General features: G+C 53.5%; 1 protein-coding gene across 6 annotated transcripts in view; it reads right to left on the bottom strand.

Annotated features, from left to right (window-relative positions):
* RGS3 (regulator of G protein signaling 3) overlaps positions 1-19,038 on the bottom strand; it is a 139,680-nt gene that overhangs the window by 64,627 nt on the left and 56,015 nt on the right. For 5 of the 6 annotated variants that reach the window (XM_019454093.2, XM_019454097.2, XM_019454094.2 and 2 more), the window contains 4 exons: positions 18,197-18,236; positions 12,693-12,889; positions 10,086-10,169; positions 4,634-4,745 (listed from right to left, as the gene is read on the bottom strand). In XM_019454093.2, the coding sequence (XP_019309638.2) occupies positions 4,634-4,745; positions 10,086-10,169; positions 12,693-12,889; positions 18,197-18,236 (433 nt within the window). Of the gene's footprint in view, positions 1-4,633; positions 4,746-5,225; positions 5,455-10,085; positions 10,170-12,692; positions 12,890-18,196; positions 18,237-19,038 lie in introns of those variants that run through there. The other variant, XM_019454096.2, reaches the window with a different exon arrangement.

Below are 19,038 nucleotides of genomic sequence, written 5' to 3'. Positions count from 1 at the left end.
TTGTTGAGGATGGAGACAAGGGAAGGTGGTTTCTTTTGTTTAAGAAAACATACTTGGATGTCTCCTTGACTTTCCGGAAGCAGATCTGAGTGCCAAGGGGGAAACAAAAAGCTCTATGTAAGAAAATAACAGAAATTTGGGTTTTGGATGCTGGCAGTGAGAGGAAAGAAGGCTCTAGAAGGGAGGGGAAAGCCAAGGAAATGGGAGACTCAGGGAGACAGTAGGCCGAGGTTGGGGGAAACTCAGCCTACTACATACCCCTAATGGCTAGGGGGTGGTTGATGATTGCTTGACAACTTTTCCTGTGCTGTGACACGCCCTACCACCACCCTCCTACATTACCCCAAACCTTCACTGAAATCCACTGCACATCACGGCCTTGTGCTAGCAGCGCTCTGAGAGAAGGACAGAATGGGGTCAGTGCTCAGCATGTTTCACAGCCTCATAAAGGGACAACAAGACTCGGGAGCCCAGGGTGCCAGGAAGGAGCCTCAGCTGCAGAAAAGCAGGCGGCGAGCTGGAGGACCCAGGAGAGCAAACTCGGCCATCAGAAACCCTTCTGCAACATCAGACTGGGCTCTGGGCTCTCCAGAGTGTGGAAACGGGGTGAGTGTAAAGGACAAGGGACACAGAGGCACACAGGTGGGTTTTCCACCCAACGTTCCAACTGCCTTTACCATTTGGAAATTCCACAAGAAGTCATCGGCTCCTGGGTGAACCCTGCTTCCCCCACCCCGCCCCCGAGGATCGTGGGCCATGCAGAAAGGGTCCCAGAAGCGCACAGATGGCTTCCCCACCCAGGTCTGACCCCTCTGTCATGTTTCCAGAGCCCTCTCAAGCCTGGTCTGAGATCCCAGACTCAGCCATTCTCCAAGCCCTCTCCACCCTGTGTGACAAGCCTGGAGGCATGTTGTTTCCATTTTCCAGTTGCAGAAACTGAGACCCAGGGAGAGAAAACAACATGTCCAGGCATGCAGCAAGTAAGGGGCAGAGCTGAGATTTGAACCCAGGACTGCTGCCTCCGAAGCCTATGTTCTGACCACCGCATCACACTTCTGCTCCCCACACTGGTGCCACCCCAGAGATGGGGGTGCATCTCTTCCCCTGTCGTCGCCCTGGCAGCCAGCACTGAGGTGAGCTCTGAGGATGTGCTCGGCAATTGTCAACTGACTAAATTTAACCCCAAGGCAGTCCAGCAGCTGGGACCTACGCAGCTGAGTTCCCAAGACTGGGCTCCTGGCCCCCCGGGGTAGATGGAGAGCCCAAGAATCAGCTGGACATTTCCAGGCCATCCTGAAAGACCACAGCAGGCCAGGAAGACACCCAGTGGGTGGGATGCTGGCCGCCTGGAAGGCAGAAACACAAAGACCAGCAAAGCCAGTGGGCGGCAGAGACAGGAAGAGGCCACAATGGGCCCCGGATGACCGGAGATGTCCCAATTGTTAGCGCCAGCTCTCCGCCTGTTCCCATTACACTGCCGTTCGGACCTGCTGAAGCTTGGGGGATGCTGGGCAGGAGGAGGGCAGGTTTAAGTGGCCACCACCAGCTGGGAGCCCTGGAGGAGAAGTGTGTCCCCAGCCCCCAAGCTGGGCAGCACTTCTAGTCTCCTTCTAGTCATTCATGCATTCGTTCACCTAATAACCATTCACTGGGCACCCACAATGTCTGTGCCTTGTGCTAGACCCTGGGAGGATGCTTGGCCAGCAGAGCTAAGCTCCATTCAGGCAAGTCACACACGGGAGTCATTGGTCCCTGGGTGGGATAGATTCTCCCCCGCCCCCAGGAAAAGCCCTCGCCAGCCCCAGCCTGCAGGAAAGGCCAGTGTGCTCCTTGTTACCATCTTTGCCCCCAAGTGAACTTGCCACACGTGTTGACTTGAAAGGGACACACCTGCGAGGCACAAGCAACATGAATCAGAAACCATTCTGCCACCAGAAGCTCCAGCTGAGGTCCTAAATGGATCTCTTAAGGGCCTCACTCAGGCACTTGCTACAGCAGCAGGTCTCTTTGGGCGCCAGGGAGATGGGCAGGGAGTCAGGCACCAGGACCCCGGGTCCCACCGCTCCAACTCCGACTGCAGGAGAAGGGGACACTGAACTTCTGCAAACCCCAGGACCCACAGCCTGTCTCCGGGGCATGGGGGCAGGGGAGGAGGCAGGGGAGTCCACCAATGCCTGGAGAGAAATGTAAACGATGGAATGTGCACCCGGGTGCTCAGTGTCACTGAGCCATGTCCCCAGAGAGCCGCATTTGCTGTTAGCTGGCTGGCACCTGCTGCAGAAGGGTGAGACAACGTGTCTGCACCAAACCATCTGCCCCACAAGCCCAGGACAGGCACACACGTGCACATGCCCCACACCCAGGCCAACCCGATAGGCTCTGATGACCGCGGTCATCTCTCCTGAGGAGTCCTGGCCTTGGCCGCCTTCAGCCCACCGTTTTCAGGGAGAGGATGTGGTCTCCAGCTCCAGGAAGCCATGCCTGCACAAGGCTGCTGTTCACATGAGCTCAGCATCTGGAAGGTTTCTCTGCGGCGCCTCAGGCCCCACCCCACCCACTCTGACCAGCTGCCACCCGGTGGAAGATGGGGCTCACCCTGGTCTGAGGGCTCCAGGAGGGGAAGATCCCACCAATTCCCAGCCGAGGCGACCCACCCAAGGGTGGAGGTAGGACATATGGGCACCGTCCAGCATCTCACGGCAACCTCAGGGTCCGTGTGGGGATGTCAGGGCTGGGGAAGAACATAAAGGGCTGGCCCAACCCTTCTTTCACAGAGACGCCGGAGCCCAGAAGAGGCAAAGGGCCAACTGAAGCACGTTAGCAGCAAAGCCGAGCCCAGACTCCAAACACCCAGCTACTACCCTCGGCTCTTCCACTGCCCCCTTCTCTCTCCCACCCACCCCCGACCCAAAGCACAGCCAGTTTGAGCCCCTCTTCTTTCCCCTCCCTCCTTCAGGAAGCTGAGCAGACAGACGCAGGGGCCCAGACCCGAGCGAGGAGCAGGATGAGCACAACTGAGTGAAGGCTCAGTTCTTACAAGCAGTCAGCCCATATTACCGAGCAGCCCACCCCTGACTGGGCCCTGATGGTCTGAGCCCACAGAGGAAGGGACTGCCCAGCGAGTGCCTGTGTGAGTCTGAGCGCGGGGGGTGGCAGGGAGAACGGTGTGCGGGGGGGTGGGGGGGAAGCTGGGTATGAGGGAAACAGGGAGGGGCAGGGAAGCCAAGGGCGGAGTCCACTGTAGCTCTCACCTGCCCCCTCCCGTGGGCACCGGGGAGCCAGCGTCCCAGCAGAACTTGCTCAGAGGGTCGCTCCTCACCTCCTTGGTCAGGCCCAGCCGCCCCAAGGGAAGGGCTGCCCCGGGAGAGGCGACTTGCTTATTGTCCCCCCTCAGGGACTGCCCTGGGCAGTGGGCAGCAGAAAGCTCGAGACAGAGAAGGAGAAGTTGTGAGCGACTTCCTGAGCGGGGCAGCCCGAGTGGAGGTTCTCACACCCCCTGGGTTTCTAAGGAGGAAGAACAGTAGGGGCGCCGAACACAGGAACACAGGACAGGTCTGCAAACGGGCAGGAAGTTTTCCTGGAGCAAAACCCGTCAAAACAGAATTCTTTCGCTGGGTAATATTTTCCTCCCTGCCCCTGTTGCCCATACTCAAACAGGTCTGTTGTTGTTTTCATAATCTGCGAGAGGAAATCGAGCCCCTTTCGGCAGAGACTTCAGGCGCCAAACCAAATCGCTCAACAGATACTCCCAGCTGGCTTCCCCTTCCCCTCTTCCTCCGAGTGGAAAGTTTGCGGGAGACGTTCGCGTCATGCTCCCACGCGCTCCCTGCTCCTGGGGCTCTGGCCTGGGCGACGCAGCTGGGTGGCGACGGAGTGGGGCACGCCCATCGGGGTTCTGTGTGGGGAGTGGGGGCGGCAGCTAGCACGGCCTGGGCACCTGGCGTGGGCCGGGCATTCTGCATATGACCTAATGTAATCTTTTTTTTTAAGTTTTATTTATTTTTGAGAGAGAGAGAAAGAGAGAGCGCATGTGCATGAGCAGGGGAGGGGCAGAGAGAGGGAGACACGGAATCTGAAGCAGGCTCCAGGCTCTGAGCTGTCAGCACAGAGCCCGACGTGGGGCTCAAACCCACAAACCATGAGATCGTGACCTGAGCCGAAGTCGGATGCTTAATCCACTGAGCCACCCAGACGCCCCTGACCTAACTTAATCTTCACAGCAACCTACTGGTGGCCCCACTTGCATGTGAGGCAACAGGCTCAAAGAAGTTGAGTAAAACTTGCCCAAGGTCACAGGTGGTGAGGGGCAGGGCCCAGGTTTAAACACAGGTCTGTCTGAGTCCAAAGCTCTTCCCACTCCACTCCACGGCCTCCCTGAAACGTGCCCGGGACAGAAACCTCCCAGCAAAGCTCCGGGGGTATGGTACAGCCTAGAATGGAAGGCAGGTGTCGGAGAGCCTGGCGGCCCGGGGGCAGGGCCTGACCCGACTACACATGCTCAGATGCCCCATGGCTGGCTGGCAGCCCCACTGTCAGAGGCACGGATCCGAGCTGGGCATCAGAGCTGCCACCCAGAGTAGTGGGGCTCGGGGCAAGTGGGAGGGAGTCCGGGGCATCTCGGGTCCACACCTACCTTCCTGCAGCTTCACACTCTGGAGGTAGAGGGGGTTCCTCAGAACGTTGCAGCGGCCCGGCTCATCTTCCTTGGTGAAGAGCAGCAGATCCGAGTAGGCAAATAGCGTCACCTGCATCGTGAAGGAGCAAACACAAGCGGCTGTTCTGCTGTCCCAGAGGCCAGGAGCCACAGCCTCCCCAGGATGTCTGGGCAAGGGGTCCTTGTCATCTCGGGCAGAAGTAGACTAGATCAGACTCTCAGTGTGGCGTCGGCCAAAGGCAGACACCTGATCCGCAATCAGACTTCCCCTTCTCTCTACGGTGTTCTACACCCCCACTCCTTATAGTGGGGAAAACAGCGTAACACAAGACCCTCACCTTTGGTGGCAGATGGCCCCTGCAGGTGTCTCCACAGCCCAACACCCCCCCCACCCCCAGGCCATCTTTCTGCCTAACCGCCCCTGGAATCTCCAGCCCAGTGCCACTGGCTCACTGCTGGCTTGGAGCCACCCGTGAGCTGAGGGATGTTTGCACATTTGCTCGGATTCTCCTCTAAATGTCTGGCTGAAAGAGCACACTGCACTTGGAATCAGAAGTCCTGAGGCTCCTACCCGACTCAGGAGCCGTGGAAACTTGGTTAGGGTCCCTGAACCCTCAGCTTCGGTTTTGTCATCCATATAGACACGGGACAGCCCCTGCCCAGGTCCCTCACAGGCTTCTTTCACGAGCCCTGTGTAGACTGTGAATCGAAGCATCATGCAATGTGAGTCCTTGCTGTCACATTCCTCGCGGATAATTTTAACTGCATTAATGCATAATCGGTTCAAGAAAAAGCCAGTTACTTACGCGCCAGTACAGACATGTATGGAACTTTTATCTCTTTTTTATGCACTAGCTGCTCCAAAAATAAAGGAGGAAGCTATTTTTAGACATTATAGGTAAACCAACAGGCATGCTCAGCATAGTTTCATGCTAAAAAAAACCCACTTGATCCCCAAATGCCACTGAAGATTACACTGCTCTCTGTTTCGTAAATCCTGCAGTGGCCTTTAGTTAAAAGCAATAAAGATCCAATTTTACATTCTCCGAAGAGGCCAAAATATTATTAGTTATGTGAACTTCCCTTGGAGGTGTCAAAACCTGACATGTCACTTCTCGTGGGGTAAGCAGAGTCAGCCAGAGGGCTTCGCATGCATCCCCGAAGGCTACAGCCAGCGTGTACTGGACGGTTGCTGGAGTTTAAACAGTCAACATGTTGACATTTAGCTATCAGACTGTTAACAGACCTAACAGCTCCACTTCTGATGCCCTCTCCTACAGAAATACTTACGAGGATATATTAATGTGAAACCAGAAGGATGTTCTCAGCAGCATCTTTGCAATAAAAAAGTAAAGAACACAGATGCCCATCAAGAGAGGGTGGATAAAATAAATTATTCCCCCCTTCCCATGGTAGAATTGTATGCAACTGTGAAAAGAATAAAGGAAAGCTGTCCGGGCAGAAATTGCGTGGGCAGAGTGCCCACCCTGCACTATGTAAGTCAAATAGTGCAACGTGCAAGAATGCCTCCAGTTTAGTCCAATCTTGGACTGTCAATTTGTACTTTTGTCTATAATACTCACCACCACACTCTTCACTCTGGGGAGTAGAATTCCATACATTTCTGTTTAATTTGCACTGTATTGCAAGAGAGTCTATTACTTTCGAGATTTAAAAATATATAGGGGCGCCTGGGTGGCTCAGTCGGTTGGGCATCCGACTTCGGCTCAGGTCATGATCTCACAGTCTGTGAGTTCGAGCCCTGCGTCGGGCTCTGTGCTGACAGCTCAGAGCCCGGAGCCTGTTTCAGATTCTGTGTCTCCCTCTCTCTATGCCCCTCCCCCACTCGTGCTCTGTCTCCCTCTGTCTCAAAAATAAATAAACATTAAAAATATATAAATATTTTTCAAAGGACCTCTTGGCTCCTTGAGCACAGTGCAAACAGACATTTGAAGGCATCTGGGTCACAGAGACAAATAGGGGTGTCCTTGAACAGGAGGCTCCCAGTGGCTCCAGCTTCTCCAATGGGGACCAAATACAAGAGCTCAGGAACCCTGGGCTGGGAGGGATCCTGGAAGTGACTCTTTCCAGCCCCCTTCCAGACCATAGTCCTGACCCACCACAGCCGAAAAGAAGCTCCCATCTGTTCAGTTCTTTCTTTCTGCTCAGTGCGTTTTCACTTGTAAATAACATGACTGCCTTTATTTATAGATGAGGACCCTGCAGCTCAGAGAGGTTAAGTGACCTGTCCAAGGCCACACAGCTAGGGCCATTGCCGAGGTCTAGCTGACCCCAAAGCTTTCACTATACGGAGAGGTAGCAATATGCCTACAGCTGTCCTGCCCCTGAATGTGAAAGAATCCAAACAGAGACCAAAACAGAAAAGCAAAGGAGACCAAAACTGAAGTCAAGGGAGGGGAAGAAGATGATCTAAGAGCTGAGAAGGATCTGAGGGGCTGATTCTCTGAGCAAACCTAGAGGCTTTCCCACTACAAAGAAACCTGGCAGTCACCTCCAGACCCATGGGGAAGCTGGTCGGGGAAGGGTCGGAGGAGGTGGGCTGTCAGAAACCTAATAAGTCCAAAAATGTCCCAGGCTCTGAGAGAGCTGGGTGGACGGCAACGGGAAAAGAACCACAGGCAAGGTGAGAAAGCTCCAGGCCACTACTCTGGCCCTGATTCCCAGAGCTGAGAATGTGGTCTAGACAGGAAGTGATTAAGGCATGAATGAAGAATTTCCCCAAAGGTCGGGTCAGGGAAAGGACAGAGCTGGCACACAGCAGGAGGCAGGGCAGAGGGGCAAGCGTGCCAGGGGAGGGCAGGTGGGCCTCTCTCCCAGGTCACCAGCACCGTGCTGGCCTTCCTCCAACAGAACCCACGGTGGAGTGATGCCCATCTCCACGGCCCAATTACCCCACTGCCTTCCACAAAAGGCCAGGGGGGCTGCCAGGCGTCTTCCCCACACAGGTTCCAAGGGCACATCTGTTTTCCCAAAGGGTCAAGGGTTGAGAGATTGCTTGGTTAGGAAATCCTTGCGACTTGGAGGGTCACTTCTCCCAAGCAGCCCTAATCAAGTTTTCTCTGGAGATCTTGCCTAAAGGCAGGGTTTGCCGAAAAGACCTCAGTGCCTTAGTTAATGGTAAACTCAGTGAGTCAGTGCATAAAGTGAGGGTGTGTCAATCCTGTGCCCCTGTGACCTCTAGCACGGGGCCTGACTACACAGTAGATGCTCAACAGCTCTTGTTTGAACGTGTAAGCGAGGCTACTCCAGAAGGCTGATTTGATCTCAGGGCCCATTAATCAAGTGTGTGACTTCTGGGAGGAGGTATGATGGGGGGCAGCTCAGTGCGATACTGCATCAGCTCACAGACGTTAGCACACAGGAGGACGCTTGGAGAAGAGATGGGAAGAACAAGGAGGAACATGCCAGGAATAAACGTGAGGGCAAGGGAGAACTCTCTACAATCTAGCACTTTCCAGGAACATAACCCATGCCTGGAGAGGCTGCCTCTACAGATCCAAAACTGGCTGGAAAGCCATCAGCTGGAAAGTTACAGGGAAGCCATCAGAACGGGCAACTCCTGAGGGCCCAATCAATGCTGCAATTCTACAAACTTATCCAAGCCCCTCTTGAATTGGTTTAGACTTTTGACCTCAAGATACCAAGATCCATGTATTTGCTTCCTAGCATATTTCATGAAAAAGACATATATTTATTTTACTTGTCTTTGTATCGCTTCTTTCAATCTTCAAAAGGGATCTCTGAGCTCTAAGGTACCAAAGATTCAGTAGACAAAGATTTTCTGGACAAACTGTGACTGTAATCAGACTGTGGCTCCAACCATGTGCTTGCCAGTCTGTTTTTAAACAAACGTGCTGGAGGCAGCATGGGATCATGAAAGTGCTGCTGAGCCAGAGAGCAGAGACCCTTGAGTTCCAGTTAATCTCCCTAGAGCCTCAGCTTCCTCATCTGTAGAATGGGGACAACTGCGCCTCTCAAGAGGATACTGCAAGAGCTAATTTAAGATCTACTATGTAAAATGCGTGCACAGTGAGAATACACAGTAAGTGCTCGGTGTTTGAGCACCTAATGGCAAGAGGACAAACAAGAGAGCAAATCCAGACATACGTGTGTATTTCAGGATGACTGTCATTTCTGCCTTCCTCTGGGTCTTGTGGATTTACAGCCACACCTCACTTTCGGACCGTTGGCCACCTGACTTAGCTCCACCACACTTACTCACCAAGCACAGTTCCAAGTGACTTCTTGTTCCTAAAACTCAAATCCCCCCTCACCAAGACGAAGTTTTACTCTCTCACACGCAATTCAGAAGATATGCAAAGGTTCCTAAGAAAGGTCCCCATGAGGAAGCTCAAAGCCCGTGTGGGAGAAATAAGCATGCAGTCTCCCCAGGGAGTTCCCGTGAAAAAGAAAACACTCATTTGGAACATATGAGTTCTGGTCCTCTTGTTGAACACACACACACACACACACACACACACACACACACACACACACAAGCAGCCTCCTGCTTAGCCACAATTACACATAATGTCCCAGAATGCCAGAATGCTGAGGTTGAACGGGCCCTTAGAGACCAGCCAACCACAGCTGCCTCTAATACACACACCCTCACTGTTCAGATGAGGGCACGGAGGGAGGACGGAGAAGTCACGAGCCAGCCAGCAGCAGAACAGGAGCTGGCTATATGCTTCCTGCCTCCTCCAAGTTTCCTGATCATTCTACCACCCCAAGCTGTCACTCAGCTCAGCCAAGCCCCACTGCCGGCCTGATGAACAGCAAGCCCCAGGTAGTCCAGTCAGATTCCAGGGCTCCAACTTCTGTGCCACACAGACTTCACAGGACTGAGCCGGCTCTGGGGATTGTGTCGGGGAGGGAGATTCCCCCAGTTAGAGACAAGCAGAGGCCGGCTCCCAGGAAGAATGGCATGATCTCCACACCCAGGCCTCGGCTGGCAGAGCTGGAGCCCAGAGGATTTGGGATTCGGGTTAGTACGGACCCAGAAAACCTGAGTAAGTGATGTTCCTTCAAAAATCCTCTTTGGCTAACAGCTCTAATCTTCTTACCTACAAAGTCATTCATCACAGCTGGGGTGAACTGCCATCTCTCCTGCTCCTTGGGGGAAGTTGGCATAAACAATGGGATGTCTTGAGGGGCTGGAAAACTTTCTAACCATCAAAGATGAACCAGACAGCTTTGAGAGGTAGTGAGTTCCCCATCGCTGGAGATGTACAAGCAAAAGCTGGGCAGCCATTCGGTAAGGAGGGGGATGGAAGGGGAGGAGGGTGGAAGACTTCAGGATTTTTCTATCCTGAGACTGTACAATTCTAAGACCACCAGGAAGAGAAAAGTTAGGGGCCTGGAGGATGCCGGTGAAACCCCACCTGGGAAACACGTGTGTGAGGCTTACCTCGACAGCCTTGTTCCTCCCCTCGTACAGCAGCAGCTCCTCAGACAACAGGAGTGTCCGGGCAGGGTTACAGAGATCTAAAGGCTGAAAACAATGTGGGCAGTTCAGAGAAGTCCAACGGAGATGGGGTGTGGGGAGAGGCAGCTTGCCAGAGCCAGCCACAGAGAACCCTCTCAACTGACAACGAGAAACCTCCAGCCTCCCCCCACCCTGGGAGCCCAGACGCCCCCTCACACACAGGTGGAAACAGAAAGACAGATGCTCTTGTCCTGAGCGGAACTGGTGCTGCCACCCTCCCCACCAAGCCTCACTGTAAGAGCCACACTGTGGCAGGAAGTCCGACCACATGTTTAAGCCCTCGCAATCCTTCCCCCAGCTCCCTGACTACACTGGGCTCCAGGGCCCTGCCAGGCCCCACTCTCCTCCATCTGTCCTGTTCAGGCCTCATGGGAAAGTCCCTGCTGCCAGGCCCAGGCTCTCAGGACACCTTCCTGAGAGCCTCATGCCAGATTTGGTCACTTAAGTCCCTTCAGAGCCAGGCCAGTCCCTGCTTGAGTTAACGGACTCCTTTGCAGCCGTCAGTCCCCAGGGACCAATTCCCACCCAGAATTCCTACCCACCCCAGCATCCTGCCTCATACCCACTGAGGAGCCCTTTGCCCAGCCCAGAGAAAGCTCCCTAAGATCTGGATCACCCAGCAGGACTTATTCTCTGTGAATGTATATTTATAACGTGGCTTCCGGGTTACCTGAACCAAGCAAGGTGATGGAAGAAAGATAATGGGACAAATGTCATCTATACACAACAACCTGGATGGATCTCACAAGGAACGTGAGGCAGAAGAAGCAAGGCCCCAGAAGAGGCCAAACAAAACATGTGACCTGGGAAAGTACACGTAGATGGTAAAAGGAAGGGAAAGCCAGGAAATGACTAGTGTGGAGTCAGGCACTACGATGAGGAAGAGACATGTGCAGCCTCTGCAGTGGCAGCAACGGCCTGTAGCTGTCCCTTCGTGGACACCTGCTTTGCAATTATTCGTTACTATACTGGTTCACATGTTGGCTTGTATACTTTACAATTTAAAAGTTGTTATAATGTTTTGAAAATGAATTTTAAATTTTTTAACAAAGATCTTAAAATGAAAGTGAAAAAGAATCCCTGTGGATGCCAAGACCTTGGTGGTTCCATCCTGAGAAAGAGAAAAAACGAAAAGAAAAGGCAGGAGTCATCTGGGGAGAGGTAGGTCACCTGCCAGTGATGTGGTGCATCCTGACAAAGTGTGAGTTCTAACGTCCACTGGACAGTGACAGTTCCGGAATGGGATGCCAGGGAGACCAGAGAAGGAAGGCATGGTCAGAAATGAGGCCCTTGGGGTGGGAGGGTTGGGGCACCTGGGTGGTTCAGTCAGTTGGGCATCCGATTCTTGATTTCAGCTCAGGTCATGATCCCACGGTCATGGGATCGAGCCCGCATTGGGGTCCGTGCTGAGCCTGGAGCCTGCTTGAGATTGTATCTCCCTCTACCGCTCCCCTGCTCTCTCTCTCTCTCTCTCTCTCTCTCTCTCTCTCTCTCTCCAAAAAAACAAAAACAAAAATGAAAAAGAAGCCCTTGGGTCTATGTCATCTCTATGTTGCTGATGAAGAGGACCAACTAACACAATCTTTCTAGAAAGCAATTTGTCAATATATATAAAGAGTCTTTAAAATGTTTATGACCCATGACCCTGTCATTTCACTTCTAAAGATCTCTTCCACGGAAAATAATCCGAGGGGCAGGTCACAGGCAAGGACTTTCATCACAGAGTTGTTTACAATAGCAAAGGAAGTAAACGGAAGAATATCCAAGTAGAGAACCAGTTAAAGACAGATGGTACGGCCAGAGAATAGAATAGTGTGCAATCACCTCAAAAGAAAGGCTCAGAGAGAATTTAGTGATGTGGGAAATGTCTGTGCTACAATTTTCATTTAAAAAAGGCAGAAGGATAGAAAAATGTGCAATGAGATCGGTTTAGCTTTCTTTCTGAAACGTGTATATGCACACACAAAAGACACCTAGATGTTCACACTGCTGGTGTCTGGGTGGTGGAAGACACGAAGGTTTGGAAATGGGAAGGAAGAGAAGGAAGAAGCAGAGGGAGAAGCAGGAGAGGGGAGATGTAAATGAATCTTGGGCCACCAGCGAATCCTGGAATCCTGGCCAGGCACGTTTGTGAAGACCGAGGAGGCCAGACAAGATGCCAGACCTCAAGGCTCTCCCTTGGCCATTTCCAAACAATGAACCACTGGATGAGCCAGAAAGCAGAAGCCTCAGCAAACAGGCCCCGTGACAATGCAACAAATAGCTGGAGTGTGCCTGTCCTGGCCCCAGAGAAAGGGAAAGTCAGGAAAGGGAGCAGGGAGAAAATCCTCCTGGTGCTCAGCTTCCCTGCCCCCACCCTCCTGGAGACCTCTGCCCCCTCAGTATAACCCCTAGAATCCTGAGCACCTACACTCTTCTTTCCCCAAAGGGGACCCTCCTGGAACGAGGCACCATCCCCGAACCCTGGGGCAAAGGACCCTCCTCTTTCTCATCTCCTGAGGGAGCCCATGGGGCCAGCTACTAGCTCACCTGAACAAAGACCGGGAACACCAGGACCTTGGGGGCCAGGGTGACATAGGTGCCATAGCTTGAGTGTGGGGTGTGCGGCCTCATGACCGGGCAGTTCTGGTAGTTCCCATGGCCCTTCATGGTCTGCACTGTCTTCATCAGCCGGGACTTCTTCCCCAGGCCTGTGTAGGACTTCCCTTTACTGGGACCACCTGATTCTGTGGAACAGAAATGGGGGACCATGAGCCATTTCCACGCAAAGCCATCCCTGCATCACCTGCAAAGACATCCTTTCCGCAGAAACGGGGAACACAGACTCAGCCAGTCCATCACCATTTACTGAGCATATGCTACATGCAGGGCCCTATGCAAGGTACTGGGAACAGAGCGGGGCCTCAGAAGGGCCTCAGGCCTCAAGGAGTTCCCTCACACTCTAATGGGAGTTACACATAAACAAGCAACTCCAGGACTCAGATGGAGCTGGCAACCACCAGCTAGGCTAGGGGCACCGTCCAGTGTCCAGAATCCGAATCAGACTTACCAGTTTGGCCTCATACTTTTCAAAATTGGGAAACCTCTCCTATTTGAAAAATCAGACGAGCTGACCTCACCAGGCCCACGGTCCCACGTAGAAGCATCCGTCAGTTGGACTGCCCTGTGTGTCAGATGCGCGCTCTCCCTGCCGCCACCATTCCCACAGCTCCCTAGACATGCCCAGCACAGCTCACCTGTTACATCGCCCCCCAGGTCCCTCGGACAAAGGGACTGGAGGTCCAGTGGTAACCTGGGCTTCCCCAGGCTGTATGGGAGCCTTCTCTCTATTAGCCACGGGGGCGGGGACGGCCTGGCTCACGTAAGTCAGTCTATAATGAGCCGTGCACCTGCTGCCCCAGGTCTCGGGAAAGAGCGCCAGCTCTGAAGCCACATGGCTGTGCCCAGACCCCTTTCCTCTCTGCTTACTAGCTTGGTGACCTTTAGCCACTCACTTCCCCCACCCTTAGAGACTTGCTTTCCTCCGCTGCAATAATATTACCAAGTTCAATGGGTTGCTGTGAGCATTCAATGAGATGCTCCAAGTAAAGCCCCACAATGCTGCCTGGAACCCTGTAAGTGCACCAGAAAAGTTAGCTGCTAACTTATTGTGGCTCTTGCTGTTGTGGTTCCTCCACTTGGAAAAGCAAGTCAATCAGGTGCCCCACAGGCTAAAAATCCTAGGCTTCACTGCAGCCAGAAGATACTATGGCTGGCCACCAACTCACCATTATTCTAATCAGGAAAAGGAGAGAGAGAAGGAAGCACCTTCAGGGAAGAGAGCAGAAGGCTGCCCAGCAGGGGACACTGCTGGACATACACCCCCAACAGAGCAAGCAGTAGCAAGCAGGTCTTTCTCGTGCCCTGTCCACCGGGTGGAGGGGCAAAGCACAGAGTAGCTAAAAAGTCAGGGATTCTTAGGTGTGAGCAGGTAGGAAGCCAACTTCAGATCCTCCTGCTCTGCATACACCTGGGCCCCCTCCGAGGGGCTCCTGCTGCCTGGTGGGCAACTGACCTGGATGCCTGGCCCATGTCCCAGGACCCAGGTCCCTTTCCACCACTCCCCTGTCCTGGCAGCCAGGGGGCGAACAGGTGGTCTGACCCCAGCTACCTCTGGGGGAAGTTCCCCACCAACGCGAGGTCCATGGCCTCAAAGGAAAAAACTCAGTTCGGAAGATTTCACACTTATTTCCTCCGCCCACCGCATGCCCCTTCTCCCCGAGCAGGGTGAGAAAAACAAGTCAGCTCCCCCATCACAAGTGACCACCCATCACAGCCATAACTTGGGGGCAGGACTCAAACCATAATAACTTAAACCACTTCCTGCCTCTTTGAGGAGTGGCTTAGAGAAGAGTAGAAAGGGTGGGGGAAGGGGACAGATGCATGGAACTAGTTAGCTAGCTCCTACTCTGATCTGGCCATGGACCTCAGCCCCAGGGGGGTCTGTGCCCTTTGCTGAAAGAGCCCATCCTGGGTCTCAAGAACTGCACTGGATTTGAGCTGGTCAAGAAACTTGAACTTGAGCCCTGGCTCCCCCAGACTCTGGCTGTGCAACCCTGAACAGTTTCCTTCCTCCTCTGAGCTAGAGTTTTCTCCTCTGTTAAGTGGGGCTGGTGGGGGGCTCTCACGACAGGCCTGAAGGGAAAGGGCTTCATGAACGGTACCAGAGTGGGGTGCACAGGGGATTATCACAAACCCAAGCCAACAGATAATAGACGCATCGGGGCTGGTGTTAGGACAGGGCTGCTGGGCCTCAAACCATACTGTGAATGAGGTCACAGGGTCAATCTGAAACTAGACAGTCTATCTGAACATGACCAAGCCTAGACCAGAGATGGCAAAACCACACAAGGCTGACAAGTGAGGGACTGGGGCAAAACAGACCAAAATTAAAGGGTACCATTTGCTGATGCCAAAATCTGGGCCCTGAAGGTCCAGTCTCAGGCTTGGACAAGAATCTATGTCTTCCCTTCCCTAGCCCAGCTGCACACACAGGGTCGTCACAGCACCTTTGCCTTGGGCCTACAGAGCCAAAAATAAGCCGTGTGACATGCCTCTGCCTTCAGGTAGGAAAAGTCTGCTTAGCCCCATTTTATAGACCAGGCAACTGAGCCCTGGAGTGGTTGGGTGACTTTCCAGGGACATCTGGCCAGTTTATGGTACAAAGCAAGATCAATCCAACTATGCAACAGTCATGCCTGGGAGCCCCATCTCCACACACCCTGGATCACCTGTGATAAATGGGCATGGCTCTCCAAAAAGGATCCTCTAAACTATCTTTTTTGAAAAAACAATCCAGTTTGCAACGGAGCTGCTGAGCTCTGCAAAGTCAACCCCCTTGACTTCCCACCTGCTACCTCTTAACATCCTCTGGTCCAAGTCCCGACATCGCCCCTTTTTGCTAGGACACCTGCTTCACTGACCAAACACAGTAAGTACTCGGCTTTGCTCTGGCTTCCGAGGCGAGCCCTGGCAGCCATCCCACTCTGGCAGTGGAGAATCTGAGGCTGGGCCCCTTCGAAGGGCAGGGGACAATGCTGAGGGCCCCAGCGGCCCTGGGGAACATGCCAGCTACAAGCAGCAAGTGCCCTGGGCCTCGGAATGGTACCAGATCCCGTTCAACTCTGGACGGCTCCATCCTGCCCCATGAAAGGAGCCTGTGCAGCCCAACCAGAGGAGGAAGCACAAGTCGGCACCGCGGTGACAGCCCCAGCCTCTGGAGAACCCCAAGTGTGTTTAAGGAAAGGTTCAGTTTCACCCCTTCCTCTGAAATCCAGGACTTGGGGCCATGAAGACTTGATGGTTGACAAAGAGAAAAGATGTTCTTGTATACCCAAAAAAACTATCGTCATGGAGAATAAACGAAGGAAGGTCAATTCTTAATACAACGCGTTCAAAAAGCCACCGTTGTTATTAACACCGTCATCATGTCCTTACTTGTCCCTCTCTCTCTCCACATCTTTGATGACCGGGCCCTTCTTGGTTCACTAAATCTGTGGATACAGGTTGGGAGGACACCAAGAGGCATCTCTGAGGCCAAGAAGGAATCAATCCCACACCACCAGCCCACTGCTGGCAACACACCCCTCCAGCCCCCTTCCTCTGTGACCAGCCTTCCAGCCCTAGAAGCAACCAGCCAGCGTCATTCTCCTTTACTCAGTCACTCAGCAGAAATTGTACCGAGTACCTGCTGTCTGCCACACCCTGGGTCTGGCACTGGAGACGCAGAGATGGGGCGGCCCAGGCCCTGCCCTTAATGAAGTCACCATTTAGCAGTGACATCTCCACTCTAACCTAATGCGCTGACTAAAAGCTTTTTAAGAACTCAGTGTTGAATAACTATCAGACTCCTCTCCAGAAGGAACGCAGATTCATTTCCAACAGACCAGGCCTACCCACCCGAATGGCCTACCCTGGAGAGAATGAAGATGCCTTCCATCAGCAGCTCTGGGCCTGATGGGAGCCCTTTTCCCTCCCGAAAGGCGCAGGTACTTTTCCAAGAACCTGCTACCAGCCAGCATCGACTTCACGCCGCTGTTGGGGAGGGAGGCAAGGAAGCGAGTTTGCAAGCGGCTGGGAAAAGGCCCCTCTCAAGGAAGGAAGTCAACAGGTATTCCGTAGGTGCTAAAGGGCTCAAGCATAGGACCACCAGGCAAGGCTGGTCACAGCTTTCCAGACACCAGCTGGACTCCAGTCAGCTGGACCCTGGCAGGCACGTAGGCACATTCCCTATAGGAGCGCCCAGTCAGCTGCGGCACCAAGACTGGTATCTCCCTTCCTGGGAGAAGGACCTGGGTTTTTTGTGTTTTTTTAAGTTTATTTATTTATTTTGAGAGGTGGGGGAGGGGCTGTGACAGGGGGAGACAGAATCCCAAGCAGGTTCCTCGCAGTCAGCGCAGAGCCCAATGCAGGGCTCGAACTCACAAACTGTGAGATGGTGACCTGAGCCAAAATCAAGAGTCGGTCACGTATCCAACAGAGCCAACCAGGCACCCTGAGAAGACCCTGGTTTTGAGCTCAGCTTCTTTCCCTGGATCTTAAAAAATAGGGACGGGGGTGGGACGGCGCCTGGGTGGCTCAGTCAGTTGAGCATCCGACTTCGACTCAGATCATGATCTCGTGGTTTGTGGGTTCGAGTCCCACGTCGAGCTTTGTGCTGACAGTGCGGAGCCTGCTTGGGATTCTCTCCCTCTCTCTCCGCCTCTCCCCCAACTCATGCTTTCTCTCCCTCTCTCAAAATAAATAAACTTTAAAAAAAGATAGGGTCAGGGGCGCCTGGGTGGCTCAGTCAGTTAAGCCTCTGACTTCGGCTCAGGTCATGATCTCGTGGTTCATGAGTTCAAGCCCCGCGTCGGGCTCTGTGCTGACAGCTCAGAGCCTGGAGCCTCTTCAGATTCTGTGTCTTTCTCTCTCTCTCTGCCCCTCCCCTGCTCACACTCTGTCTCTCTCTGTCTCTCAAAAATAAATAAAAACATTGAAAAAAAATTTTTTTAAAGATAGGGTCAGATTCAAAGGCCAAAAGAGAAGAACCTATCGAGTTCCAAGACAGCCATCTTCTGCATAGCCTCTCTCAGTGGGCAGACAACTGCCCCTCCCAACAACCCTCTGAGGTGGAAATCATCAGCCCCATTTTATAGATGAAGAATCCGAGGCTCACTGAGGGAATATGAATTGCTCACGGCCACACAGCTCTGATTTGAGCCCTCCCTGCCCCACTTCCGTGCAGGCCTGACCACGGTGCCTGTGGCACCTAACATATATTGGTTGCTCAGTAAAAGTGAGTGAATCCCAGTTGGATGCACTATCTCCTGGGCTGCTGTGGGAAGATCCCTTCTTCGTTCTCAGCTGAGGCTCCAAGGATGAAAGACACTGGTTCAGTGAGGGACGGCGGGTGTGGGGAGGAAAGACGGTCTGTGTCAGTATGCTGGGGATCTTACAACTGGCCTCACATCTCCCTGGGGCTGGGAGGGCACAGCAGCAGAGGACAGACCCACCTTCGGGGATGGCATCCTCCTGGTACAGAGGCCGCAGCAGCTGCAAGGGAAGACAGAAGAATCGCATCAGCTCGGCTCCAGGAACGGGGAGGGCCAACCAGGCGGGCTGCTCACCCACTGCCCGGGGATAGGAAAGGAGGAAAAACAGCGGCCAGGCTAAGGAGCACAGGGAGGTGCTTGGAGGGATCAGAGATTCCAGAATCTTCTAGAATGTTAGGGTTGAACAAGGTTTTAGCTTTCATCCAGTATAACCCCTAGGCTGAGTCCCCAACTTTCTGGATGGCGGCTGGTTCCGAAGTGTCTTCCAGAGAATACCGGCACTGCGGGACCCTAAGAGGCCTGCCGTACGGCTGTACCAGCAGGGGAATTCTGAAAATGCTGGCTTAAACCGTCCTCTACTGCAGGATACCCTCAGAGCCTCGAGTAACCTACTCCATCCACATGGGGAATCTTGTCCAGAAGAGGAGGAGAGTTTGGGTTAGTCCTCAAACTTATTTGACCTCAGACACTTCTTTCCCAGAGTATCTCACGGGATTAACGTTTTGGGGCATGAACTCCGGCACCCCATCATGCCATCGGGCAGTGTCTGCTTTCACACCTCCCCTGACAGGGGGCTCACCCCTATCACAGCGGCCTATCCCCCTGTAGAAAAAGCCCAGACTGGCAGAAAGCTCTTCCTTCTTTTGAGGTGAAATCTTCCACCCTATGACATCCCCTGGCCCTGGATCCGTGCCCGGAGGCCACAAAGACCCATTGCTCTCTTTCCCCCGGAACAGCCCTGGGGCAGCCAGAGTTAACACACACCCTGCCTCCTCACTGGCACTCCCAGCCCCTTGCAGGCT

Source organism: Panthera pardus, unplaced genomic scaffold (assembly GCF_024362965.1).
Source record: "Panthera pardus isolate Hobbes unplaced genomic scaffold, ASM2436296v1 HiC_scaffold_20, whole genome shotgun sequence".
Taxonomy (NCBI): Eukaryota; Metazoa; Chordata; class Mammalia; order Carnivora; family Felidae; genus Panthera; species Panthera pardus.
Note: the sequence above shows the minus strand (reverse complement) of the source record. Positions and strands in the feature narration are given on the sequence as shown.